The sequence below is a fragment of the Prionailurus viverrinus genome, chromosome A1, assembly GCF_022837055.1.
Source record: "Prionailurus viverrinus isolate Anna chromosome A1, UM_Priviv_1.0, whole genome shotgun sequence".
In the NCBI taxonomy this organism is placed as follows: domain Eukaryota; kingdom Metazoa; phylum Chordata; class Mammalia; order Carnivora; family Felidae; genus Prionailurus; species Prionailurus viverrinus.
Genome location: NC_062561.1, coordinates 116508127 through 116534783, shown reverse-complemented (window position 1 = coordinate 116534783; position 26657 = coordinate 116508127). Strand labels below are relative to the sequence as shown.

Here is a 26657-nt window from a genome sequence, read left to right as displayed (position 1 = left end):
TTAGAACTCTGATTTAGATTTATTTTCATCTCATCTTTTTAAATTTCTATTTTTGTGTATGTTTTATAATGTACATAATATTTTAGTACAGTAGTACATGTATATAATTTACAATAAATAATTATACAATTAAGAAAGTGAACTAAAGATTTTTTTTACTGATGGGAGACATCACTAGTGATCAGGGAAGCAGATCTGTCTGCAGCAGACAGAAGCCCGCTCCTCTGCTTTCATTCACCCGCCCTCGTGAGGTGGAGGGTGGGAAACTGACCCCCAAAATCAGAGACCTTTGAGCCAGCCTGGAGATAGTACAGAGAGCTCTTTTACATTACATTGCTCTTTCAATTTCATTTAAATGAACATTTACTTCCCCTCAGCAAAATGAAGGGGCCAGAGGGTTTGGCTGTAAAATACACTTCAGCTGATCCAAATTAAATAACCTGGATTTAAATCACTACCTATTTTCACAGACTTCTACGTCCCTTGCATCAAATGGGAGCGTGCTTGTAAATGTTAGGTACTTAATAGATAAGCCAACCTTGCAACTAACTAAATATGTTACCACTGAGGTCAGAGTGCTGCCCAGACTAATCTATTTTAAAAATATAAAGGATTTGCTCATCATAGCTACACTGAGGGTCCCATCACCCCCACCACTTGTCAGTCTGAGGAATGCAGGGCTTACAGGATGCTAGTCTGTGATCATCGCAGGGCAGATTTGTCTACCCTTCCCAAGCATGTCCTTAGCTAGCCTTTGTGAGTCACTAGAAGAGTGAAAGAAGTATCAACTTAAAGAACAATCAGCCACTTCTTATTCCCTTTTTTTTTCAAGACCAGAAATTACTGGCTTCCATAACGTCTCCCCCCCTACCCCCACAAACATCTTTGGGCTTGTTGACAAGTGGCTGTTGGCAAGGCAGAGTGTCTTTTATTCCTGTAGCAGATCTGTACAAGAGGCCACCTCTGTAGCTCAGAGACCTGGCAGCACCAACATAAAGACCAAAATATAAACAGGGCCATGGTCCATCCCACTCACACCCTGCAATGCCTGTGGGACAGATGGGGTGGCATATACACACACTGTCTACTTATTCCAAAGCATCAACTGTAAGAGCAGAGTAAATCACAGGTCAGCCGGAAGAGGGGAAAAGCAGTGAGAGGGGTTCAGCGCCGCCTCCACCTTCCCTCCCAGAGTGTCAGGGCCACCAAGGGACTAGATAGCAGCCCAGCAGCCCTCCTTGCTAACAGGTGGAGTGCTGAAATAGGCTTTTCCTTCATCATATTTCATCCTGATATCAGTTCCAAAATCATCTTTAAAGGGATTCCATATATATATATATATATATATATATATATATATATATATATATAATTCTTATATATATATACATTTTTGTCCATATAAAAGAAAGCAGTAGTGGCCTCCATAAATGGAAGGTGAGGCGGACGCACACACGAGTGGAGACGACTTGGCATCGAGGGAACAGGCCCGGGTCCTGGATTATTGCAAAGGGAGACAGGAGAACAGGGCATGGTTCCAAAAGGTACAAGGTGGAGGGAGGAGAGGATGGTGCTGGTGGTCTGCAGACCCGCTGCTGGTCAAGTCTGAAGAAGGAGGAGGGGAACAGCCGAGGATCCAAGCTGAGACCTGGAGTCAAGTCCTGCCCTTGGAAATAAGGGAGATGAGGGGAGGAACTTGTGAGGAGGGGAGGGCCCGGGAAGCCAGCGGCCAGTCCTCCTTTCCCAGTGAGATGGTGTCTAGAACATGCATACAACTGGCCTACAAAATGAGGCTCCATGGTGGAGAGGAATATGAGGGCTGGGGAGAAGGTCTGAGGCCCGGAAAAACCCCAGGATGCAAGATCAACGCCACGAGTAAGCATCTCCATCTCCTTGGCCCACAGGGCTCTCTGCACCCCTCTGGCTGCCTGTCAACTGCCTGGAGCTGGTGCAAGTGGCCCCCAGCTGGAATTGTGCTCACTGACCCCTCTGGGGACATTTGCCTGCCTCTGGGGCTCGCCCATCCATGCCAGCTAAGTATCAGGCCCGGCGGTATCCTTCATGGCTTTGCTGCCAGTCACAGTCCCGTGGCCCTGACTGAGGGCCGGGCTTGAGTGTGTCTTGCGGAGAGAAGGGTCATCCCCTTCCAAGGTGGCCAGCCGGGCCTCAATCCGCTCCAGGTCATCTGAGCCCACTTTGATTTTCACAGCCAAGAGGTGGATATAGGTCTCATAACGGCTTTTCTGGAAAAAGGGCAGAGAAAGGCCAAAAACAAAGTCAAAGGACAAACAACAAAACACGAAAAAAGTATGTGTACTTTATGTGACAAAAGACTAATTTCCTTAATATTCAGAGAGCTCTCACAAATCAATAAAAAAGGAGATCAACAACCCAATAAAAAAAAATGGGCAAGGGGCATGCACAGAAATGTCACTCACAATTTAAAATGTTCAAGTTAATTAGCTGTGATTTCTTGACTAGGACACCAAAAGCACTGACAACAAAACTAAAAAGAGACAAATGGGATTATGAAATTTAAAACTCATGTGTATCAAAGGACATGAACAACACAGTGAAAAGGCAATCCACAGAATGGAAAAAAATATTTGCAAATCATGTATGTAATAAGGGTCTAGTAGCCAGAAATCTATGAAATATATTAAAAACTCCTGTAATTCAAAAACAAAAACACAAACAACTCAATTAAAAAATGGCAAATGTTGGAGCCCCTGGGCGGCTCAGTCGGTTAAGTGTCCGACTTCTACTCAGGTCACGATCTAACGGTTTGTGAGTTCGAGCCCCACGTCGGGCTCTGTGCTGACAGCTCAGAGCCTGGAGCCTGCTTCACATTCTGTGTCTCCTTCTCTCTATGCCCCTCTCCTGCTTGCACTCTGTCTCTCAAAAATAAACAAACATTAAAAATTTTCAATTAAAAACATGGCAAATGTCTTGACTAGACATTTCTCCAAAGAAGGCATACAAATGGCCAATAAGCACATGAACAGATGCTCAACATCATTATCATCGGGGAAATGCGGATCAAAATCACAATGAGATATCACCTCACACCTATTAGGACAACTACTATCAAAGAAAACTCAGCAACTAAGTATTGGTGAGGATGTAGGGAACACTGGAATGGCACACTGCTTGCTGTAGAAAACAGTATGGCTTCTCTTCAGAAAGTGAAAAATAACAGGAGCACCGAGATGGTTCAGTGGGTTAAGCATCTACCTCTTGATATCAGCTCAGGTCATGAGCTCACAGTTTCTGAGTTCGAGCCTCGCGTCAGGCTCCACGCTGACAGTGCGGAGCCTGCTTGGGATTCTCTCTCTCCGTCTCTCCCTGCCCTTCCCCACCCCTCTCTCTCAAAATAAATAAATAAACTTAAAAAATAAAGTGAAAAATAACATTATCTTGTGATTTAGCAATACCATTTTGGGGCATATACCCAAAAAAACTTAAGGCAGGATCTCAGAAATATTTGCACACCCATGTTCATAGCAACACTATTTATAAGAGCCGAGAGATGAAATCAACCCAAATGTCCAGCAGTATATGAAAAGATAAGAAGTGGTATCTATATACAATGGAATATTATTCAGCCTAAAAAGGAAGGAAATTCTGACACAGGCCACAACGTGGATTAACTTGAGGACAAGCCAGTCACAAAACCACAAATCCTGGGGGCGCCTGGGTGGCACAGTCGGTTAAGCGTCCGACATCAGCCAGGTCATGATCTCGCGGTCCGTGAGTTCGAGCCCCGCGTCGGGCTCTGGGCTGATGGCTCGGAGCCTGGAGCCTGTTTCTGATTCTGTGTCTCCCTCTCTCTCTGCCCCTCCCCCGTTCATGCTCTGTCTCTCTCTGTCCCAAAAATAAATAAAAAACGTTGAAAAAAAATAAAAAAAAAAAAAACACAAATCCTGGATGATTCCACTCATACGAAGTACCGAGTCAAACTCAGAGAGACGAAGGTAGAACAGCGGTTGCTGGGGGTGGAAGGCAGAGTGCAGAGGGAGGGGCTGGGGAGTTGCTGTTTAATGGGTGTAGAATTTCAGTTTAGGAAGATGAAAAAGTTCTGGAGATTACTTGCATAACAATGTGAGTAGACTCAATACTACTGAACTACATACTTAAAAATGGTTAAGACGATAAATCTGATGTTATATGTATTTGCCACAATTAAAACATTTTTAATCCAAATTAATATAAGATACCCCTGGTTAAATCTCTCAGATTAGTGATGATTGAAACATTCAGTAGTGTCCAGTGTTGGTGAGGGCATGGACAGAGTAGTACATTCATAGCTATTTAAAGTGTTATAAATTGGTAAACATTTAGAAGGGGAGATTTGGCAGTGTCTGAGGGCCTGACTCTGAGCTTCCAGCCTTCACCACAGTCAGGAGAGGCTGAGATCCTAGAAGAAGCAGGGACTACAGGTGAGGAGACACTGTTCTCACACAGCTCTGCGACATGAACAGAAAGACCCTTCATTGCTGGGCTTCACCTCCAGGACCCATCCCCCTCCCCCAGTTAAGCCAGCGGGAAGTGAGAAAGACAGGGGTGCCGAAATTCCAATCCGACTGACTGCCTCGGTTAGGATTCAGGCTCCAGCACTTCTTAACTGTCACCTCAGGCAAGTGATCTGCTCTAAGCCTCAATTTTCCCATCTGTAAAATGGGGATAAAAACAGACCTCACTTCACAGAGTTGACATGAGGATGAAATCATTCAGTACAAGGGAAGTGAAGGGAATCGCAGCTGCCTGGCAGTTAGCGAGAGATCAGTCCACTGTAGCTTTTGCCATCCCTATGTTTACACTGCAGAGAGAGTGGGTCTGAGAAGATTTCAAAAGCTGAACAGCTTTATGTTTTTTTAAAGGTCAGGATCTCTTGTGGGAACTCCCTTTTCCTCATACCTCAACAGAAAATCAATGTGGAAATCTAGAGATTGAGATTGGTTACTTCCTGCCCTTCCTGCTCCAGAGGCTGTCTGAGCCTCTATATTGTCCACTCCTGCAAGCAGGTCAACACAAAGGCTGTCCAAAAGGGACAAGTGGTTCCCACCTCCCTCCCGCAAGCTGCCCCCCTCTGCTTGACCCAGTGAGAGTGATGCTCCATCAGCCCCGTTTGCAGAGCATCAGGGGGCAGGAGGGGGCAGGGAAAGGCAAGATGGAAGAAGGGAGAACTTAGGTGCTGTGCTTGATAAACATGTGCAAAAAAGGAAAATGACACAAAAGGGGGAGCAGGCCATGCAGACAGGCTCAAGCGGTCTGTGGTTTTGTTGTAACAGCTTCCGGAGTGGGCGGCTGGGTCATGGGGGGCGTGGAGGTGAAGAGGGTCTTAGAGAAGGGTGGTACCCGCCTGGTGCTCTTTGAGAGACACAGGTGAGGGCACAGTGCTTAACAATTAGCAGCTGGACTGTGCAGAGACCGGCCCACAGGAGGCCGTGCATGGCTCAAGAGCACCTCAGGGGAACCCCCAAAGTGGGGAGCGCCCAAACCAGGAGTCCCTGGCTGTAGAATGATGTTGGCGACAGGAGAAGAGCTGGCTTCCTCCTCCTGCCCCAGCCCTGAGCTTCGCAATCGGCCCCACGGAGAACCCACCTCAAAAGTGAGATAGTGCTCCTTCAGCCGGTTCTCCTCGGCCTCCTTGGACTTGACGCCCCTCTCGACAGGGTGACACCTGTGCTCAGCCAGCTCCGCAGTCACCTGCCTCAACTTATTCTCATGAGAACGCAGCTGCTCCTCCTGCAAAGACAAGTCCTGGACTGTGAGGGCCCACTCTCAGGACGGCACAGGGGTGGGTCTAATCCCGGCCTGCTGGATCTGCTTCACCAAAGGGAAACTGAGGCCAGGCTGGGGACATCAAGTATGTGGAGGACCTGAGGGAGTGGCCCTCCACTCTCCCGCTCCCCCCCTTGCTTTCATCAGCATCAACTCTCCTAGATAAATCTGCGGCAGGCTCAGGAGATGAGAGGCCCGCACACTGGAACGTGTGTGTAGACGCTGACACAGGCACACCAGCACTCCAGATGCACTCTGCCCCCACCCCGGTTCACAGGGACTCTCACGGGCACACACAAACATGATGGACCAAGGGACAGCCTGGCCTCTGCTACCTCTGGCTCCACAGGATGCACACATTCTCTCGCATTCTCCCCCAGACAGACTCCATGGTTACAGACCCAGGATCATACCCAAAGACAGGCAGAGACACTGTTCCTCACAGACAGGTGCACACGTACATCCCACCCACCGAAGTACGGCCAGACAGCTTCATGCTGTGTGAGCAGTGGGCTGCACCTGTGTGTGTATGTATGCGCACGTGTGTGCAGTGGAGGTGGGGGGAGAGAGCACGTGTGTGTGTACCTGTATGCTGTATGCCTGCGTGGGGTCTGCGTGTGTGTGTGCGTTGCATGTGCGTGCACAGGGGCTCTGGTAGCTCAATGGAGAGGTCCAAGGCAAGGGCCCAGTACAGGAGGGGGGCCTGATGAAGACAGGAGGCATGGAGCCCTTCCTGCCCTCTACCTCCCAAGTAGCGTTCCACCATTTATCTTCTCCTCTCTAAACTACCCCTGAAAAAGTCACGTAGTTTTTTTTTTTTTTTTTTAGGATTACAAATAAAATATTTAAGGGTAGATCAGGACAGCAAAAGAGCCAGCCGAGTCTCACCTGTCCCCAGCTCCCTGTGGCACACACATTCTCTCGCATTCATGCTCAGACACGCACAATGCCCACAGACTCACAATGACATCCACAGGATACACCCCCATTGGCAGAGAAGAATGTAAGCCTCTGTGTGGTGTATGGCCTCAATCATCCCATCTGTAAATGGGGGTGGGGCGCAATGGGGATGGAGGAGAATATCTGCCTCTTCACTTTGTCTCTTAGCCCAAGATCAGGCACCATCTAGGAGCTGAGGTGAAGGCTGCTGAATGGGGGGCCTGGCTGGACACAGCCTGAGGAGGTGGCGTTGGGGTCCCGGGAGCTTGTACCTGGCAGAGGCGAGTGGTGCAGGAGGGCAGCAGGGGCCGACAGAACTTCTTCATGGAGCTGACAGCTGCGGGGAAGGACGGGGCTGAGAAGATGGCAGCCACCAGGTTGATCCTAAGGATCCAGGACAGCATTTCTTCCTTGCTCCTGAGGACAGGATGGGAGGGGAGATGGCACCGGCTTCTCACAATAGGACCCCCTGTCCCCTACCCAGGCCCTAGGACCCAGCACTAGCCTGGCATAGGGAGGCCATCAATCCCTTCACAAAAGGGGGACAAAGGAGTGAGGGAGGATGGCAGGATGGGGGTTGGATGGGCCTGGTCAAGTCTATGTACAGAGCTCCTCTCACTCCCAGCGGCTAGGCAAGACCTGGATTTTCACATGAAAATCAAGCTGTCCAGGTCCAGAGCTAATGGCCCTGGAGTAAGAGGACTTAGAGTCAGCAGGTGATCCCTGGATGACTCGAACCTAGAGATAACTGGACAAGCAGTGTCCCCACTCGGGTTTCCTGTCCCTTCCCCACTACCTCATTCAGCATACACACTCCCATCTTGAGAGGTCACCTACCAGCCTCCCTCCTTTTAAGCTCATGTGACACATGAAACTCCAATCTCAAGTCACAGGACAGGATGAAGGGGAGTGTACAGAGGTCTTCCAGGGAAACTACAGGACAAGTCTTTCCCATCCATTTCCCCACCCTGATTTACAGTAAAGGATGATTCATTAAGACTCCATCTGCCTTGGACGTAGGGACTTCAGCGTGCAACTGAATCACCTGAAAGCCTGGTTAGAACACAACTGCTGGCCCAGCCCCAGAGTTTCTGATTCAATAGGTCTAAGGTGGGGCCAAAGAAATTGCATTTCTAACACATTTCCAGGAGATGCTGAGGACCACACTTAAGAACCTCTACTTTGGGCGACCCCAGCTGTCAGTCGTGTGGCTGACGTGCAGGGCACCCCGCCTGAGATGGATGAGGAGAGGGGTGCAGGGTAGGCTCGATGCTGCAGGCCCTGAGGCCAGGGTAGGAGTGAGGGGGCTCCCACTCCTACTTACGGTGCCTGGAAGAGGAAGACCCTCCAGTCAGCTGTCTTCAGCTTGAGCACATTGGACTTCTTGCTGTAGTCGGAGGCCCTGGTGGCCAGAGCATGGTGCACACGAATGGCATTCTTCAGGTCACCCTCAGACAGAGCTTTGTCAGGCCTGTACTCATCCTGGACAGATGGGGTGGGGGCGGGCAAGCCTCTGTCATCACCAGGCTCTGGTTTGCTAGCCCACACTTCCTCGACCCTCGCCATCCCCCCCTTTTGCTCTCCTTCCATTCTTCATTCAGCTCTTGCCACTCTGATGCCATGCCCTCCCCAACAAAGCACTCCAGCCTCTCCTCTCCACACCCTAGTTTGTCCCAAGGCCAAAGAGAACTTCCACTGGGTATCCTCGGACTCCTGGGCACTTAAAAGGCCCTTCCCTGAAAACCCAAGGCTCTGACTGAGCTTGAGTCAGGTTTTAATGAGGGGAAGACCCAGCATCTGCCTAAGCCCCACGTCCTGCCAGGGACCCTCTGAGCTCCACAAGGCAGGGGCCGGTTGGAAGACTGCACTGGCCTTTTTTGGGTAAGGACTCTGGGGGCAGTCTCTCACCTTCTGCAGGTACAGGATGGTCCCTTTGAGCACCGCGTAGAATTTCTTCCAGCCACGCCTCCCACGGGGTGCTAGGGATGGGGGTAAGGGTAGTGTGGCCACAACCACCCACCCCAATTATCTCCTCCCCCACATCCCCTTACATTCTACCTAGGTGTGCAACCCCAGACGAGCAGCCATGGGGCCAGACCCTCCCCCCAGACTGGCATCCCTCCCCATGTCCCTTCCCCTGCCTGACACCCACTCCTCTTGCCATCCATGTCGGCGTGAGTCTTCCGAGTCAGCACGCCATGCTTGTAGGTGGTAGCGCTGAGAGCCTGCGGAACATCCAGGAAGGGGTTGCCACCATCCAGGATCCGTGTCACCTTCTTGGTGCCTGTCCCAAACTTGTCATCCACCAGCTCAGACAGTGATTTCCTCAGTTCGTCCTCATCACTAGGAAAATAGGAGGCCTGAGCACCACCTCCATGAAAGCCTTAGCCCCACAGGGACATGCTCCCTCCTCACCAACCACTCCTCTGGGAAGCAGTCAGAGGTGAAGAGCAGAGGTAAAGAGGTTCCAATTCCAGATCACAGATCCATATATTTGACCCCTCTCCTTAGTCTTTGATTCTGACCCCTGTCCTCTGAGCTTTGATTTTTGGCCTTCAAGCTCCAATCCTCCAAGCACTCTTTGACCACAAAGTTGGAGACCTTATTGGTTTTATTCCTTATTTCTTCTCTTCCATCCAACCCTGAAAGCCCAGCCCCAGGGAGCAGTGACCAATGGCCAGCCTGAAGCTGCTGACCAAGCCCCACAAACATGTCGGGGAAAGGTGGGCCAGTAGATGAGGCCCCTAAAGTCTAGGATCCCCATTACATCCCTGGTAGAAAAATGCCAGATCTTCTCAGTGTTGTTGGAATTCCTCACAATTCCTACCTGGGGTCTCTACATGTACCCAAAGACCAAGGTGCCCTGGAGAGCACAGGAGGGTGGGGCAGCCACTTGCCCCAGGAGCCTCTCAGTCTCCCCACCCAGCAAGGTCACCACACCTCTTTCCAGATGGCTGGGCACCTCCAGGTCTCACTGCCTTTGCAGAGGAACAAATTATAGTGACAGTTGCCCCTCCCCACTACCAAGAGCTGTTACACTGGGGTCTCATGCTTCCTGCCTGCTTACCTCCCAAGAAGGAAACTATCATCATTGGGAATAGTGGCAATATTGCAGTATAGAAAACAAGTTGTGGCCATCATGAAACTCAAGTCACAGTTTAATCTATTCCATACCAGTGTAAACACTTCACACTTTTTATCAAGATAAAAAATGAACCCAAAGGGGAACTCAACGTGTGGTGCTGACCTGCTGGACAGGGGTCACCAGAGCCCTGGGCTGGGAGATATCAGCACCATGGAGAGTGACAGAAGTGACTTCCCTGCGCCCTCAGCCACTCCCTTTTTTTCCTTCCCAGTGACTCACTTTCCCCATACCTGTGCCCATGGGCACTACTCACATGGCCCATTCCAGCTTTTCATTCTTGATGGAGTTGTAAAGGGTCTACAACAGGGAAAAAGAAAAAGAGATGACTTCAGATGAAAATTCAAAGAAATCTGAATCTCTAGTAATGTGGATATAGTGAAGTATCATTTCAGCCAGTGGGGCAAATGGGTGTTTGATTCACAGTTGTTTGCTGGGTGGGTGAATGAATGTGGGGTGGGTGGGGAGATGATTGTTCAGATGAATGGGTGAATAGATCTGATGATGAGGTGGGCAGATAGGTTGGTGAGTAGGTGGATGGGTGGGGAAATGAGTGGGTGAGTGAGTGCTCATGGGTGTAGAAGGTGTATGTGTGGATGATGGGTGGGCATAGGGGCAGGTAAATGAGTTTCTGGGTAGGTGAATGGATGAAAGGATGGCTGCATGGGAGGTTGGGCAGATGGCGTGGGTGGGGAGTTGGGGTCATTTGATCTCACAAATACATTCTTTTTTTTTGTTTTTTTTCTTTTTCATGTTTATTTATTTTTGAAAGAGCACAAGCAGGGGAGGGGCAGAGAAAGAGAGAGACACAGAATCTGAAGCAGGCTGAAGGCTCTGAGCGGTTAGCACAACAGATGCTGACAGGTAACCCTCACATATACTTCTTAACAAGCACTCCTTGATGGTGAAAAAAAAATAATTATGGTAAGAAGAGTGATGGAGACAATGTTCTATTTTTTGACCTCCAGACTCATTATCCAACTACCTACCTGGCATCACCATATCCTTCAAACCCACTGTCTAAAACTGAACTCATCACTTACCCCACCCCCATAAACCTGCTCCTCTTTCCCCCAAGGCAGAGAACTGACCAGGCTTGAAAGGCTTGTTGAGTTCTGCCCTGGGCTCTAACCTCAGAAGAAAACTAGAATCCCTTAATTCCTGGCGATGTTGAAAAACTGGCGGGGGGGGGGGGGGGGTCACTGTGGTGATGACAATAATAGTTGTGGTGCAGGTGGCAGCGGTGATCAAGGTGGTGGTGGTGGCCATGGCAGCTGTAACAACTGGTGGAAGGTTTGAGGATTGCCATAACAGCAATAATGATAATGGAGTGCCAAAAACAAGTCTCATAAAGCCTATCCCTCTGCCTAACTCAGGGAACACATAACAGTCAAATGTTGAACTGGATGTTCACTAACTCTGTCCCAAAGTCATGGTGGCCCTGACCCCAGTATTAAAAACCTAGACTGTCAGGTGGGTACCTGGATGGCTCAGTCAGTAGAGCATGTAACTCCTGATCTCTGGGTCATGAGTTTGAGCCCCATGTTGGGTGTAAAGATTACTTTAAAAAAATCTAGGAGCTCCTGGGTGGCACAGTTGGTGAAGTGTCCAACTCGTGATGTTAGCTCAGGTCATCATCTCATAGTTCATGAGTTCAAGCCTTCCATCTGACTCTGCACTCACGGTGTAGGGTCTGCTTGGGATTCTCTGTTTCCCTCTCTTTGCCCCTCCCCTGCTCTCTATCTCTCTCTCATACACAAAATAAATAAATAAACATTTTTGAAAAATCTAGGGGCATCTGGGTGGCTCAGTCAGTTAAACATCCAACTCTTGATTTTGGCTCAGGTCATAATCTCACCATTTGTGAGATCAAGCCCCACGTCAGGCTCTGCACTAATGACACAGAGCCTGCTTGGGATTCTCTCTCCCGCTCTCTCTCTGCCCTTCCCCTGTTCATGCACCAGCCTGCACAATCTCTCTCCCAAAATAAATAAATAAATAAACTTAAAAAAAAAAAAAAGAAAAATTCTAGACTGTCAAGATTTAGTGAAGCAGAGATCTCTCTCCTCCCCACCTATTCCCCACCCACATGTGAGCATGGGAACCCTTAACAGATTTTACCTTGAGCAGGTCTTTGGCAAAGTCTTGGCCATCATTCAGCTGGTCCAAGTTGGCAATGAATTGCTGACAGGACATCTTCTTGCCAATGTTCTGTAATGGAGAAATGGTTCTAGCTGAGAGTAGGGATGAGGCTCGTGCAATCCCCACACCCTGCCCTGCCCAGCCAGAAGGGTGGAGGCAGCATCAAGGGCAGTAATGAAAAATACTGCCTCGATTTCCCTTTGTCTCCAAGGGTTTACAAAACTCTTTTTCACTTTCAAGATTCTATCTCACCCTCAAGCATCATGAAAAGTTGGAGTTCTCCTCTCGCCCAGATGGAGTCAGGTTGGACTCAATTATATAATAGTTGATATCTGCCAGGTGCCTAGTGTGTTCCAGGGATTGTACTTGACATGCATTATTTTATTTCGTTCTCACAACAAGGAAAAGGCGAGGTGAGTATTATCATCATCCCCATTTGACAGTTAAGGAAACTGAGGTACAGAAAGGTGAAATGACGTGCCCATGATCACACAGCAAGGAAGTGGAAGGGCTGAGTGTGTCTGACACCAAAGCCCATGCTCTCACCCGCTACTCCATGGTTAACTCTCCCAAGGTCACACAGCACCAGGACTTGAACCCAGGCCTCTTGGCTGCTGAGCAGAAGCTCTGTGTATTCCGTCACAACTGTCTCACCCTCTCACCTGTACAGAGGGGCGGCAAGACCTCCAAGAGGTAGGTGAAGTGAGGGAGAGGTTGGTCTTAAGAGAATCAAAAATCAATTTCCATCAACACACATGGGTACCCCATGCTGAGCTGGGCTGGGCTGGGGCCAAGGGAACCCAAGCAGATGGTCTCACTCCAGGAGGCACAGACAGACAAAGAGCTGAGAATGACTGTACCCCCAAGTTCTGCCTTTTTTAAACCACTGAATAGCAGAGGGGCTCCAGTCCTCCAAACCCAACACCTGATGTACATACTTTCAGACTCTTCTTGCAATATCCATGTTTGAGGACACACTGGGTGGCACTTCATCTTTGTAAAGACGAGGACCCTTGAACACCAGATACCTATTGGTGTAGGATTTTGTGGATTTAGGTTTGCTTTAAGACAATATTTCCCAAGACTTACCTACAGATGGGAATAGGGATTCCCCCAAAAAAGACTTCATAATCAAATAAGTTTATGTGCATGATTCAGAGTGCTTAATGTGCTTTTGTGTGTTGGGAGTCTCCAAAGAGAGGATTCCATGTACAGCTTCCCATATCCATTGACCTTAGCCCCATCGTAACAAAGAGAATCTATTAACATCATGTGGGACGTTCACATACCACAGAAAATAATTCAGAAAACAAGAATATAAGGGAGCATAAGGCTTTGTAAGTAGCTGACAAGCAAGAATTTTCTATACCTTTCCAAAGGGTTAAGGAGACAAGATCTTGTATGTACCTCAATAGGGTATGTTTCCTATGTTTATGTGTACATTTTACATGGACATATATGTACCTGCATAATAGCCATTTATGTCCGCATTCATAACAGAATATGAGGCAATAATGTCTGAGTTCCACACACTGAACATCCCCCAGCCACCAGTCAGGAGTTCAAAATCAAAAAATAACCAGGCAAGATTTTTAATCCTAGAAATGACAGGCTATCTTGTTGCAAATGAACCTTCCTAACAGAAACAATTGCTGGTCAAGATATTAATAAAACATCTGCGGGAAGGCATTGGAGAAACACATAGCAGTGAGGACTTCAAGGGTAAAGATCCTACAAAGAAAGAAAGCATGGAGACGTGAGCCCAATAAGGAGAAGGTTTCCTCCTTGAAGCATTTGCCAACTCACAAGCAGTGGCCAAAAGGCCGAACAACTGAGAGGTCAGGAGGAGTGGAGAACAAAAACTGGAGTGCAGGGCCCAGCAAGGACAAGGAGCCCTGGGCAACACCCCAGTCATATTTCAACAACAAAAAAAGATGAAATTAAGAAAGGAAACACTAGGAGCGCCTGGGTGGCTCAGTCGGTTGAGCAGCTGACTTCAGCTCAGGTCATGATCTCACAGCTCATGAGTTCAAGCCCCGCATCGGGCTCTGTGCTGACAGCTCAGAGCCTGGAGCCTGCTTCAGATTCTGTGTCTCCCTCTCTCTCTCTGTCCCTCCTCTGCTCATACTCTGTCTCTCTCTGCCTCAAAAATAAACATTAAAAAAAAAAGAAAGGAAACACTAAAGGGACTTCGTCCGACAAGAGGAAAATTATCCCAGATGGAAGCATGAAAAAGTAGAAAGGAATGAAGAGCAGCAAAAAGGTGGCTACATCTAAATGAATACTGATTGTATAAAACAACAATAAGAAAGTTTTCTGGGGAACAAAGTATAGAGAGAAATATAATAGTTTAAAAGATGATAATGGTGATACATTAGTTGAGAGGGCAATAAATGGAGAAATGAAGTTAAAGTGTTTTAAGGTTATTTCATCCCTCAGGAAGTGGCAAAAGTACATTAGTAAGTTAGGATGCACATTGCAAACCAACAAAAGAATTCTGAAAGAATGAACAACTTAACAGGTTAATGGGATAAAAGGGAATTCTTTTTTTTTTTTTAAAGTTTAATATTTGAGAAAGAGAGAGAGAGAGGGCATGAGTGTGAGCAGGAGAAGGACAGAAAGAAAGGGAGAGAAATAATCCCAAGCAGGTTCCTCACAGTCAGTGCAGAGCCTGACCTGGGGCTAGATCTCATGAACTGTGAGATCATGACCTGAGCCGAAATCAAGAGTCAGACGCTTAACTGACTGAGCCACCCAAGCGCCCCTGGGATAAAAGGAAATTCTAAAAAATACTTTAATAATCCAAAAGTAGGCAAAAAAAAAAAAAAAAGGAGGGGAAAGGAACATAGAAAAGGTAAGTCAGAGAAAACAAATCATATCCTGGTATGTTTAAATTTAATTATATTAGTAATTCATTAAGTGGTCAAATTAAGAGGCAAAGACTATCAGACTTGTTTTTAAGTATATCATACAAGAAGACCTCTTAAATAAAGGGGACAGAAATCTTAGAAAGAAAGGATGGAAAAACATATACTGTACATGCAAACACTAACAAAAGAACTCCAGTATAACCACACTAATACCTGACAAAATAGACTTGAAGACAAGAAAACTTACTAGAGATAAAAAGAGACATTTTCATAGTGATAAAGGGGCCAATCTGTCAGACAATATAAGCATTCTAAATGTGTATGCACCTAATAATATAGTCTCAAAAAATAAAAGACAAAAATTTAGAGAACCAAAAAAAGAGAATGACACATTCACAATCTTGGTTGGGAATTTTAACACTGTTCTCTCAGTAATAGGAAGAACAAGAATACTAAACAATTCATTAACAACAATGAGATAAAATGGACAAACTCCTAGAAACACACAAACTATCAAAAATGCTCAAGCAGAAATAGGAAATTTGAATAGATCTATAAGAAATAAAAAGATTGAATCAATGATTAAAAACCTCACAAAAGAAAAGTCCAGAACCAGATGGCTTCAGTAAACTTTACCAAACATTTAGAGAAAAATTAACACCAATACTTCTCAAACTCTTCCAAAAAATTGAAGCGGGAAAACTCCCTAACTCATTCTATAAGGCCAACATTACCTTATACCAAAACCAGAAAAAGACATCACAAGAAAACTACATAACAATATCCCTTAGGAATATAAATGCAAAACCCTCAACAAAATACTAGCAAACAGAATCCAGCAGCATTTTGAAAGGATTATATAGCATGACCAAATGGAATGTATCCCAGTAATGCAAGGTGGTTCAACACACAGAAATCTAGCAACGTAATACACCACATTAATAGAATGAAGGCAGGGGGGAACCACATGATCCTCTCAACTGATGCAGAAAAAGCATTTCACAAAATTCAACCCTTCTTTCGCTTAAAAAAAAAAAAAAAAAACACCCGACAAACTAGGAATAGAACTTCCTCAGAATACTAAAAAGCATTTATGAAAAACTCACAGCTAACATCATACTCAATGGTACAAGACTGAAAGCTTTTCCCCTAAGATCAGGAAAAGGCAAGAATGCCCACTTTCCCCATTTCTATTCAACATTGTCCTGGAAGTTCCAGCCAGAGCAATTAGGCAAGCAAAAGAAGTAAAAGGCATCCAAATTAGAAAGGAAGAAGGAAAACTCTATCTATTCACAAATGACATGATCTTGTATACAGAAAATCCTAAAGAATATACCAAAAAATAAACACATTCTGGAAAGTTGCAGAACATAAGAGCACACAAAAATCAATTATATTTCTATGTTAGTAAAGAATGATCATAAAATGAAATTAAGAAAACAATTTCATTTATAATAATATTAAAAAGAATACTTAGAAATAAATGTAACCAAGGAGGTAAAAGATTTGTATACTGAAAACTACAAAAGATTGACAAAAGAAATTAAAGACCTAAATAAAAAAATGACATCTAGTGTTCAGGGATTGGAAGACTTAATACAGCTACAATGGTAATACTCCCAAATTGATCTATAGATTCAATGCAACCCCTATCAAAATCCCAATGGCCTTTTTTGCAGAAATGTAAAAGTTTATATTCAAATTCATATGGAACTGTAAGGGCTCCCAATAGCCAAAACTTGGAAAAGAACAAAGTTGGAAGACTCACACTTCCTGATATCAAAACTTACTACAGGCTGACTCAATCCATTAAGCATCTGACTCTTTTTTTTTTTTCAACGTTTATTTATTTTTTTTGGGACAGAGAGAGACAGAGCATGAACGGGGGAGGGGCAGAGAGAGGGAGACACAGAATCGGAAACAGGGTCCAGGCTCTGAGCCATCAGCCCAGAGCCCGACGCAGGGCTCGAACTCACGGACCGCGAGATCGTGACCTGGCTGAAGTCGGACACTCAACCGACTGCGCCACCCAGGCGCCCCAAGCATCTGACTCTTGATTTCAGCTCAGGTCATGATCTCATGATTCTTGGGTTCAAACTTCACACTGTCAGCACAGATTGGGATTGGGATTCCCTGTCTGTCTCCCTCTCTGCCGCTCCCTCACTTGTGCTCGCTCCCTCTCTCTAGCTCGCTCTCTCTCAAAATAAAAAAAAGTCAAAAAAGAAAACTTTTACTACAGACAAAGGTAATCAAGATAGTGGAGCACTGACCTAAGAATAGACATATAGATCAATGACACTAAATTAAGAGCCCATAAACACACCCATACCTCTGTGGACATCTGAATGTTTTTTATTGAGTAAATCTGACATATAACATTGCATCCATTTATGGTATACAGTGTGTTACTTTGATACACTTACATATTGTAATATTATGGTCAATTAACATAGCCAAGACCATCTAATGAAGAAAGAATAGTCTCTTTAACAAACGGTGCTGGGACAACTGGATACCCACAGCAAAAGAATGAAACTGAACCCTTACTTCACTCCATATATAAAAATTAACTCAGAATGGATCAAAGATCTAAACATAAGACCCAACACCATAAAACTCTCAAAAGGAAACATAGAGATAAATCTTTGTAATCTTGGATTTGGTAATGGTTTCTTAGATGACACCAAAACACAAGCAAGCAAGCAAGCAAGCAAGCAAGCAAGCAAGCAAGCAAAAAGAAAGAAAGAAAGAAAGAAAGAAAGAAAGAAAGAAAGAAAGAAAGAAAGAAATAGGACTTCTTCAAACTTAAAAACTTTTGTGCACCAAAAGATATATCAAGAGAGTGAAAAGACAACTTAGAGAATGGGAAAATTTTTTGCTAACTATATATCTGATAAGGGTACAGTATCCAAAATATATAAACTCAACAACAAAAGCACAAACTATGCAATTAAAAATGAGCAAAGGGTTTTAAGGGACGATTCTCCTAAGAAAATGTATAAATGATCAATAAGCATATGAAAAGACGCTCAACATCACAAATCATTAGGGAAATGCAAACCAAAACCACAATGAGATTATATAACTCCACAGTCATTAGGATGGCTATTATTGGGGCGCCTGGATGGCTCAGTCAGTTAAGCATCCGACTTCAGTTCAGGTCATGATCTCACACTTCATAGGTTCGAGCCCTGTGTTGGGCTCTGTGCTGACAGCTCAGAGCCTGGAACATGCTTTGGATTCTGTGTGTGGGTGTCTCTCTCTCTGCCCCTTCTCTGCTCGTTCTCTCTCTCTCTCTCTCTCTCTCTCTCTCTCTCTCTCAGAAATAAATAAACATTTAAAAAAAGGATGGCTACTATCAAAACACAGAAAATAAGTGTCAGCAAGGATGTAGTAAAATTAGAAAATTTGTGCCCTGCTGGTCGGAATGTAAAATGGTTCAGTCACTATGGAAAACAGTATGGCTGTTCAGAAAGTGAACATATACCTAACAGAATTTAAAGCAGGGTCTCAAAGAAATATTTGCACATCCATATATCCATAGCAGTATTATTCACAAAAACCAAAAGGTGAAAGCAATCCAAGTGTCCATCAGCAGATGAAAGGATAAACAAAATGGAATACATACATACAATGGAATATTACTTAACCTTAAAAATTCTGTCACATGCTATAACATGGATGAACCATTAGGACATTATACTACATGGCATAAATGAGTCACAAAAATATAAATTCTGTATGATTCCACTTGTATGAGGAATCTGGAATAGTCAAATTCACAGAAACATAAAGGAGAAAGGTAGTTGTCAGTGGCAAGGTGGAGAGGGGTGTTGAGGAGTAGTTGTTTAATATGTGTAAAATTTCAGTTTGGGAAGATGAAAAAGTTCCAGAGATTACTTGCACAACAATGTGAATAGACTTAACACTACTGACCTACATTATATAAGATGGTACTTATAACACTTTAGTGTTATACATCTTTTACCCCAATTAAAAAAAATTTTTTTTACTACAATTGTTAAATTTTTTTAATCCAAAATATGGGCAAAGTACTCAAATAGGCATTTCTCCAAAGAAGATATACAAATGGTCAAAAAAACATGAAAAGATGCTCAACATCATTAGTCATCAGGAAAATGTAGATCAAAACCACAATCAGACAGCACTTCATATCCCCCAGAATGGCTATCAAAAAAGAAAGAAGCATTAAAAAGAGGATGTGGAAAAACTAAAACCCTCAGGTACTGGCAGTGGGAATTTAAAACAGTTCAGCCACTATGGAAAACATTTCCACAGTTCCTCAAAAAGTTAGACACCAAATTAGCATATGATATACCCAGTCTACTCTTAGGAATTGAAAATAGGTGTTCAAACAAAAAAAAGACTTGACGCAAATGTTCACAGCAGCATAAATCATAATCACTACCCAGAAGGAGGAAACAACCCAAATATACATCAACAGATAAATAGATACATAAAACATGGGACATCCGTGCAATGGAATATTATCTGGTCATAAAAAAGAATGAAATATTGACACATGCTGTAACACGGACAAACCTTGAAGACATATGCTAAGTGAAAGAAGCCAAACACAAAGGCCATATATTTTATGAGTGAATTCACATTAAATATACAGAATAAGCAAATCCATAGATGCAGAAAGCAAATTAGTGGTTGCCAGGGGCTGGGGGGAGGAGAGAATGGAGAGTGGCTGCTAATGGGTACAGGAAACCCTGCAACATTACAACCCCAGTTCGGGGTGACAAGAAAGTTCTGGAAGTACGGAGTGGTGATGATAGCACACCATATGAGTATACTTAATTCCACTGAATTGTGCACTTTAAAATAATTAAGATGGTATGTTATGTGTATTTGACCACGATAAAAAAAAAAATCAGTAAGGATATGTAAGATTTGCACAACACAGTGAAAAGACTTGACCTTATCTACATACACAACGTTTCAACCAACAACTGCAGAATGAACTTTCTCTTCAAGCCTACATGAAATAGCTACTAAAACTGTCCACCTGAAGAACATGCACCTACCCCTCTGCCAGCTCCTTTACTGCCTCTTTCTCTGACCAGAGAAGTTGTCTGGGACTCTAGCAGGCCCCACGTTCCTGAGATCCCCACATCCAGCCGGCACTCAGTCTCCAGCACTCAGTCTCCAGAGAGCAGAGGAGTGGGGGATGGCGGGGGAGCACAAAGCAGGGGGAGCTGCTTCAATTGGGAGCCTTTGGAGAGAGCTCACACTAACTGCAACCCGAGGGGGAGCTGAGTACTTCACAAGTTCTGTCTCCTTAAGCCTCACAGGAACTTTATGAAGGTGAATGGGAGGTTTAGCGAGGTAACTTGCCCCAGGCCACACAGCTGTCCTGTGGGGTAATACTGGGGACTCTGACCCAGAACGCTTTCTCCTGATCCTTTTGCAATACTGCCTCAAGAGAGAAAGACGGGATCCTCAATGTCTGTTGGCTCCAGAAACCGCAATCCTGCCCCACCCACTTCTGCTCTGGGAAGGTGCTGATGTTCCTCCTCAGCTGCCGGCATTGATGTGGGGGGTGGGCAGCTACAGCCCACCAAGCTCACGGGTACCCATGACCTAAGTGGCTGTTGCAGTTCTTAACCACGGAGCATCCATGACTTGGCAAAGCAGTAAGTGGGTCCTAAGATTGCCCTCAGGCCCAACCAAGGGTGGGAATCAGGAGAGGAGGGGTGTGTTTAATGCTCCTTTTAAGGTACAGTAGCAATACCTGCTCTCCATACAGAGCGAGCAGTCTTGGGGGAACATTAGCCGGTTAATGGGTATTAGTCCTGGAGACATTCCCAGGGAAGGCACACATCTACTCTCCTGTTCCACAAGCAGGCTGCCAGCCCAGGCAGACATAAAGGAAACTGTCACATGACTACTCCTTAAGCCGAGGTCACCAAGGTCGGCACCGTTCCTAGTCAGGTGCCCCAGTGTACCCATGCCCTCTCAGGTTGCCATTAGGCTATGGTCTTCACATTCTTAACTCTCCAGGGATCTACAGGCTAGGCCTTGGGGCTCTCCCTCATTTAAATCTTAATATCAATAATGAGTCCTATTGTTATTCTTACATAATGATGTTATTCATAATTAAATCCTTACTAGGCACCCAACCTTGATGCTTGGTGTTGTGCATATTAATTCTCTCCATCCTCCCCAGGCCACTTGTCAGGAAATCATTATTCCCACCTCACAGATGCAGAATCTGACGCTCAATGTCTTGTCCAGCGTCACAGAGCCTCCACTTGGAGGCAAGAGCAGGATCTGAAGCTGGGTCTGTCCTAGCTCTTTCTTCCACCCTATGTGCCCTGAACTTTCCCGGTTAACTCCAGAACCAGACTTGACCTGTGGTTCCCATGTGTCAACGAAATATCCCCAACCCAACACAGGGGCTCTGACCACCCCTGGATGAGCAATGACGGGGCAGATGAGGTGATGAGGGACACAGAAGGGGGAACATGGAGATGCGAGGTCTAGGCTCACAGGGCATGCACACCACCGGCTACACTTACCACCTGAAGGAGGGTAAGAGAGACCAAAGAGGGGGGTCCCCGGAGCAGAGGAAGGAGAGAAGAAGGAGTTATTGAGCCACAAGCAACACAGAGAGCCCAGGCCTGTGACGGCACAGCCTCACAGCCTGGGGCACCCACCTTTTACTTCACTAATTGCCTGGGGGTGGGTCGGGATGATGAGACCGCCTCCTGAGGGCAACCTACCATTTGACAGGTGGGGGCTGCCTGGGGCGAGGCACTTCAACAGGGCCACATCCGGACTTGCCAGACAGGGGCAGGAAGAGCACTAGCTCTTTAGCAATGCCTGGAGTCGACACAGCTGGGGGTGGCATGTCTTATTTAGCAAACCCCAATTTCCCTGTGCCTCAGCTATACTCTCTGCTTGGGGGCAAGGCATCCTGGCAGATCTCAGGTGAATAAACTAAGGCAGAGCCAAGCCTAGAAGCCAAGTTGTCCAACTCCCAGGTCTGCTTAAAGAACCATGGCCAGCAAGCAGGGATCAGGAAGGGGGATGGGAGAAAGAGTGAGCCCCAGGACAGCACATGGGTGGGTCAGTGCGAGCACATGCCCCTTTCCTGCCTCCCCAACTCACATGTCCGTGCAGGTCCGTGTTGAGCAGCATCAGAGCACAGGTGAGCGTGTGGATCCCATCTAAATCAGAGATGGTGGCACCCTCAGTGTGAGGACCCATTTCTTCAAACCCAGCCACCCACCTGTCTCCTGACAGAGCCAACCTGAAGACCTTGGAGAGAGGAAGAGGCCAGCCACCAGCCAAATGCACCTCAGGGCCCAGAAGCTATGTGACGCTTCCTGTTCTACCCCCCACTGCAACACCAGAGTCACTTGCCTGCCCCAGGTCAGGGCCAACCCCTCCCTCACAAGGGACCTGAGCTCCCTGGGCCTGCTATAGGCCAGACTCCTGCCTCCTGTGACCAAACTTATCCTGACACTCAGACCCAGGAGTGGCTATGGGTCGTGGACTATGTCCCTGCCTTGGCCTTTGTCTCCTCCAATAACTGGCCTAGTCCCCCAGTTCCTGGGACTCTAGTCCATCCACAGGAAAGTGCTGCTGCTAAGAGGGCGAAGAGGGCCCCAACCCAGACCTCCACACCAGGACTCCTACCACACCAAGAATCAGCACTGCCAGGGGGAGCAGGGAGAATGAAAAACCAAAAGACTGAATCTAGGATCGAGGACTTCCAGGCACAGAGAATGACAATGGGCAAGACATTTGGAAGGTCTCTCGTCCAGCAAGCAGACCCCACTCTATGTGCCATCATTCAATGTTCACTGAACAGGACAGAGGTGGCACATGGACCAAGGGTAGGAGGAAGCCAGGGCCCAGCAGGGGCGGCAGGTGGGACAGATGGCCGTACCTTCCGAGGTGCTGTCATCCGGGTTGCACTGGCAGTACCGGCGGGAGAAGTGTGTAAGGACCCGCTCACGCTCCTGCGTCTCCCCCATCAGTGGGAAAGCCTTCAGGAAGGTTCTGGAAGGCAATTCAAGGATGCTGAAGGCCTCCTAGAGTCCCTGAACCAGTCTAGGGTAGGAATCCCCCCACACACATACCACATAAACCTGCCAGAGTGGGCCAGGGCTCTAGGGCCCCAGCATCTGGGCCAAGGGGGACATCCTGGCCCGCAGGACAGCCTCTGGAGTGTGGAGGCTAAGGGCATTTAGAATTTCAGTCCTCAGTGCCCTCCAGGAAGAAAGCAGGGGACAGATTATGAAGAACAAAGGCAGATGAGCACCTCAGGGCTACCATCAGCTCTGCTTCAGGATAAATACCCACCCCTCTCTCCATCCTCTCTGGCGGGGCCTGGATTGGCCACAGCTGCCCCTCAGACTGTTCCTCCTCAGTCATTCCTGCTCCTCACCGGATGTGCCACCAGCTGAGCCCCAGGCCCCACCCTGGCCTCCCTCACTCTTCCCCCACCCCAAATCTGAGCTGTCGCCAAGTCCCAACAGCTTGTTCTTCACCCCTGATCTCAAATCCTCCTCCTCCTCTGCCCTCATCATATGCCCAGGACACCCGCAGCAGCCTCCAGACAGGTACACCCCTGCACCTCCTTGATACATCTTCCCTGCAGATACCGAATGGCCTTTCTAAACAAACATGTAGTCGAGACTCGTCCCTGCTTAAAACGTGTCATTGGCTCCCCAAAGCAGTCAGGATAACGGCCAAACTTCTCATGTTCTGGCCTTCATGATCATGCCACCTGTCTCTCCTATCCCTCCAAGGTCCCCTCCCCCCAACCTCCCACAACATATTCATACCCTGGACAGCACAGGCACGTTCACTGCCCCATGCCTCTGAGTGGGCTGAAGCTATCTGGAAGGACTTTTGCTCCTCTACTGGGCAGCTCTGAACCCCTCTCCTTGCCTACTTCAAAAGTCACTGGCTCTCAAGGGCCCATGAGAGTTGATAGCAAAACCAGAGGGGCTGGGAGATGGGGCTGAGGCACAACTCTTCTTGGGAAGGAAAACTGCAAGCTGAGCAAACTTGAGCCTCTATCTGTCCAGGGTTCATGAGACTAGTTCATTCCTAACTTTGCCATGGTTCATTTGGTTCCTTGAAAGCCTATTTTGCTTTATGCTCTCTCATGCTGCTCCTAAGGCACCCTGAGACCCGTGAGTCCATCTTGGCCAGCCCTTAGCCTCTAAGCCTCCCAAGGCATTTCAAACTGCAGACCACGTTCTACTTCAATCCCAGTCAACGACTGTCAGACAAAAACATTCTGGGGGCGCCTGAGTGGCTCAGTCAGTTGAGAGGCTGATTCTAGATTTTGACTCAGGTTATGACCTCAAGGTTTGTAAGATCGAGCCCCAGCATCAGGCTCTGTGCTAACAGTGTGGAGTCTGCTTGGGATTCTCTATCTTTCCTCTCTCTCTGCCCCTCCCCCCCAAAATTAAATAAATAAACATTAAAAAAAAAAAAAAAACCCAACCCACTCGGTCTGCCCTCTAGTACTCTCCTTCCCTGCTCTGGTCTCTCCTATTCCCTGTTCTCTTTCCCCACCTGGCACCCAGCTCTGCCCGCCCCCTCTAACTACATTCCACTAGGACTTTTTAGAATCCATCTCCCATCTCAGCCTTGATTTGTCCTACCTACAAGCCATCTATCCAGCTCCTACTCATCAGTCCAAATACCCCTTCCCCAGGGGTCCTCACCAAGCCACAACCCAACATGGCCACCACCAAACCCTCGGGAGGCCCCCAGGGTCAGCCTTACCACTGCCCAACCTCCCCCGCTGAAGTCTGGCAACACAAATCCCTCTAGTCAATCCTCCGGATGACCCCTCACACCAACCTTTCCTCTAGTCCCACTGCCCATCTCACGCCTGTCCTTTCCCACCAGACCCTCTTCAGAAACCTGCACGCCTCCAGATCAAAGGCCACCAGCACTACCTCCCAAAACACTGTTTTATACCCAGCACGTTCTGTGGCTCCCCAGTGCCTGTGTAGTCAAGCCTAAATCTACTGGGCTGGTATACAAGGTTCTCCAGCCAAGCACCCATGCCTCTGATCATTAGCTGACCCTAGTGAACATCTTCTCCAACCAACCTTCCTCATCCCAATGCATACTTCACACTCAGCTCAGGATACAGCGCCCTGCAGCAGACTGACACTTCCACTGAGAACCTGAGATAAGTGAGACAGAATGAATCTCTCTAAAGCTATCAGGAAGCCACTGATGCCACAAAAACCAGAAGGCCAGAAGGGCTGAGGTGAGGGGCTGGTCTACAGCTGCTTTTTCCTTGGGGGCATTGTTGATTATTGGCAAAGGCAAGACGCAGAACACTTGGTGGCTTCAGGGAGCTTAAGACACAAACCTGGAGACCTGAGGGGCTGTGAACACATGGCCAGTGTTCCCTTAGAGACATTGGCCAAATTCTGAAGATGTGAGGGGCAAGATGCTAAGAAGCTAAGCAGAAAGCCTCCGAGAAGTAGAGGGACTGGGGTTTTTATGACACTCTTGCCACACTGAGGAAATGCAATTAGGATTCAGGACCCACCAAAGGAAGAGACCCCAGTGAACACATTAGGCTTCCAGTGGAAAAGGGGGAACGCTGAGTTTACCAAACTTTTGTGCAGCCTCTCTTCAGCTCATCCCTGGTTGGATTAAGACTGCACCCCCTGACCCCCTCTAATTGCCCAGGAAAGGAAAAGGTAAACCTTTGTGGGAGGAGTATATAATAACCTAGAGCCACTATAATTCCATACAAAATGCACAGCATCTAATAAAAAAAAAATCACTGAACATGCAGAGAAACAGGATATATGGATGGAAAACCAAGAGAAGAAAAAGAGACAATAGAAACAGATACAGCTGATTCCAACAGTACAGATATTGTGATGAGCAGACAAGGACTTCGAAATAACTATGATTAATATGTTCAAAAAGAGGGGTGTCTAGGTGGCTCAGTTGGTGAAGTGTCCAACTCTTGATTTCCACTCAAGTCATGATCTCACATTTTGCGGGATCAAGCCCCACATTAGGCTCTGCACTGGCAGTGCAAGGCCTGCTTGGGATTCTCTTTCCCTCTCTCTGTGCCCTTCCCCAACCATGTGAGCATTCTTCTCTCTCTCTCTCAAAATAATAAACATTAAGATATATATATCTTATATATCATATATATACATATATATATATGTATATATATGATATATAGGGGTCCTGGGGTCCTATATATATATGATATATAGGGGTCCTAAGATATATATATCTTATATATATATGATATATAGGGGTCCATGTATATATATCATATATATATATAATATATATACCATATATATATATCATATATATACCATATATATACCATATATATATCATATATATCATATATATCATATATAATACATCATATATATCATATATATGATATATATCATATCATATATCATATATATCATATATATACCATATATATATCATATATATACCATATATATATGATATATATATCATATATATAGGGGTCCATATATATCATATATATATATGATATATAGGTGTCCATATATATATGATATATAGGGGTCCTAAGATATATATATCTTATATATCTTATATATCATATATATATATATATACATATATATATATATATATATACACACATATATATATGTATATATATGATATATAGGGGTCTGGGTGGCTCAGTCAGTTTAGAGTCCAACTTCAGCTCAGGTCATGATCTTGTGGTCTATGAGTTCAAGCCC

General features: G+C 46.2%; 1 protein-coding gene across 9 annotated transcripts in view; it reads right to left on the bottom strand.

Annotated features, from left to right (window-relative positions):
* Positions 1–26657, bottom strand: part of PSD2 (pleckstrin and Sec7 domain containing 2) — a 57118-nt gene continuing 30461 nt past the window's right edge. For 5 of the 9 annotated variants that reach the window (XM_047875810.1, XM_047875819.1, XM_047875863.1 and 2 more), the window contains 10 exons: positions 22802–22914; positions 22018–22076; positions 11987–12076; positions 10122–10165; positions 8876–9066; positions 8632–8702; positions 8048–8205; positions 6996–7140; positions 5605–5748; positions 1–2243 (listed from right to left, as the gene is read on the bottom strand). In XM_047875810.1, coding sequence (XP_047731766.1) covers positions 2034–2243; positions 5605–5748; positions 6996–7140; positions 8048–8205; positions 8632–8702; positions 8876–9066; positions 10122–10165; positions 11987–12076; positions 22018–22076; positions 22802–22914 — 1225 coding nt within the window. In that variant the 3' untranslated portion in view covers positions 1–2033. Of the gene's footprint in view, positions 2244–2438; positions 2507–5604; positions 5749–6995; positions 7141–8047; positions 8206–8631; positions 8703–8875; positions 9067–10121; positions 10166–11986; positions 12077–22017; positions 22077–22801; positions 22915–26657 lie in introns of all 9 variants that reach the window. The other 4 variants (XM_047875833.1, XM_047875841.1, XM_047875847.1 and 1 more) reach the window with 4 other exon arrangements.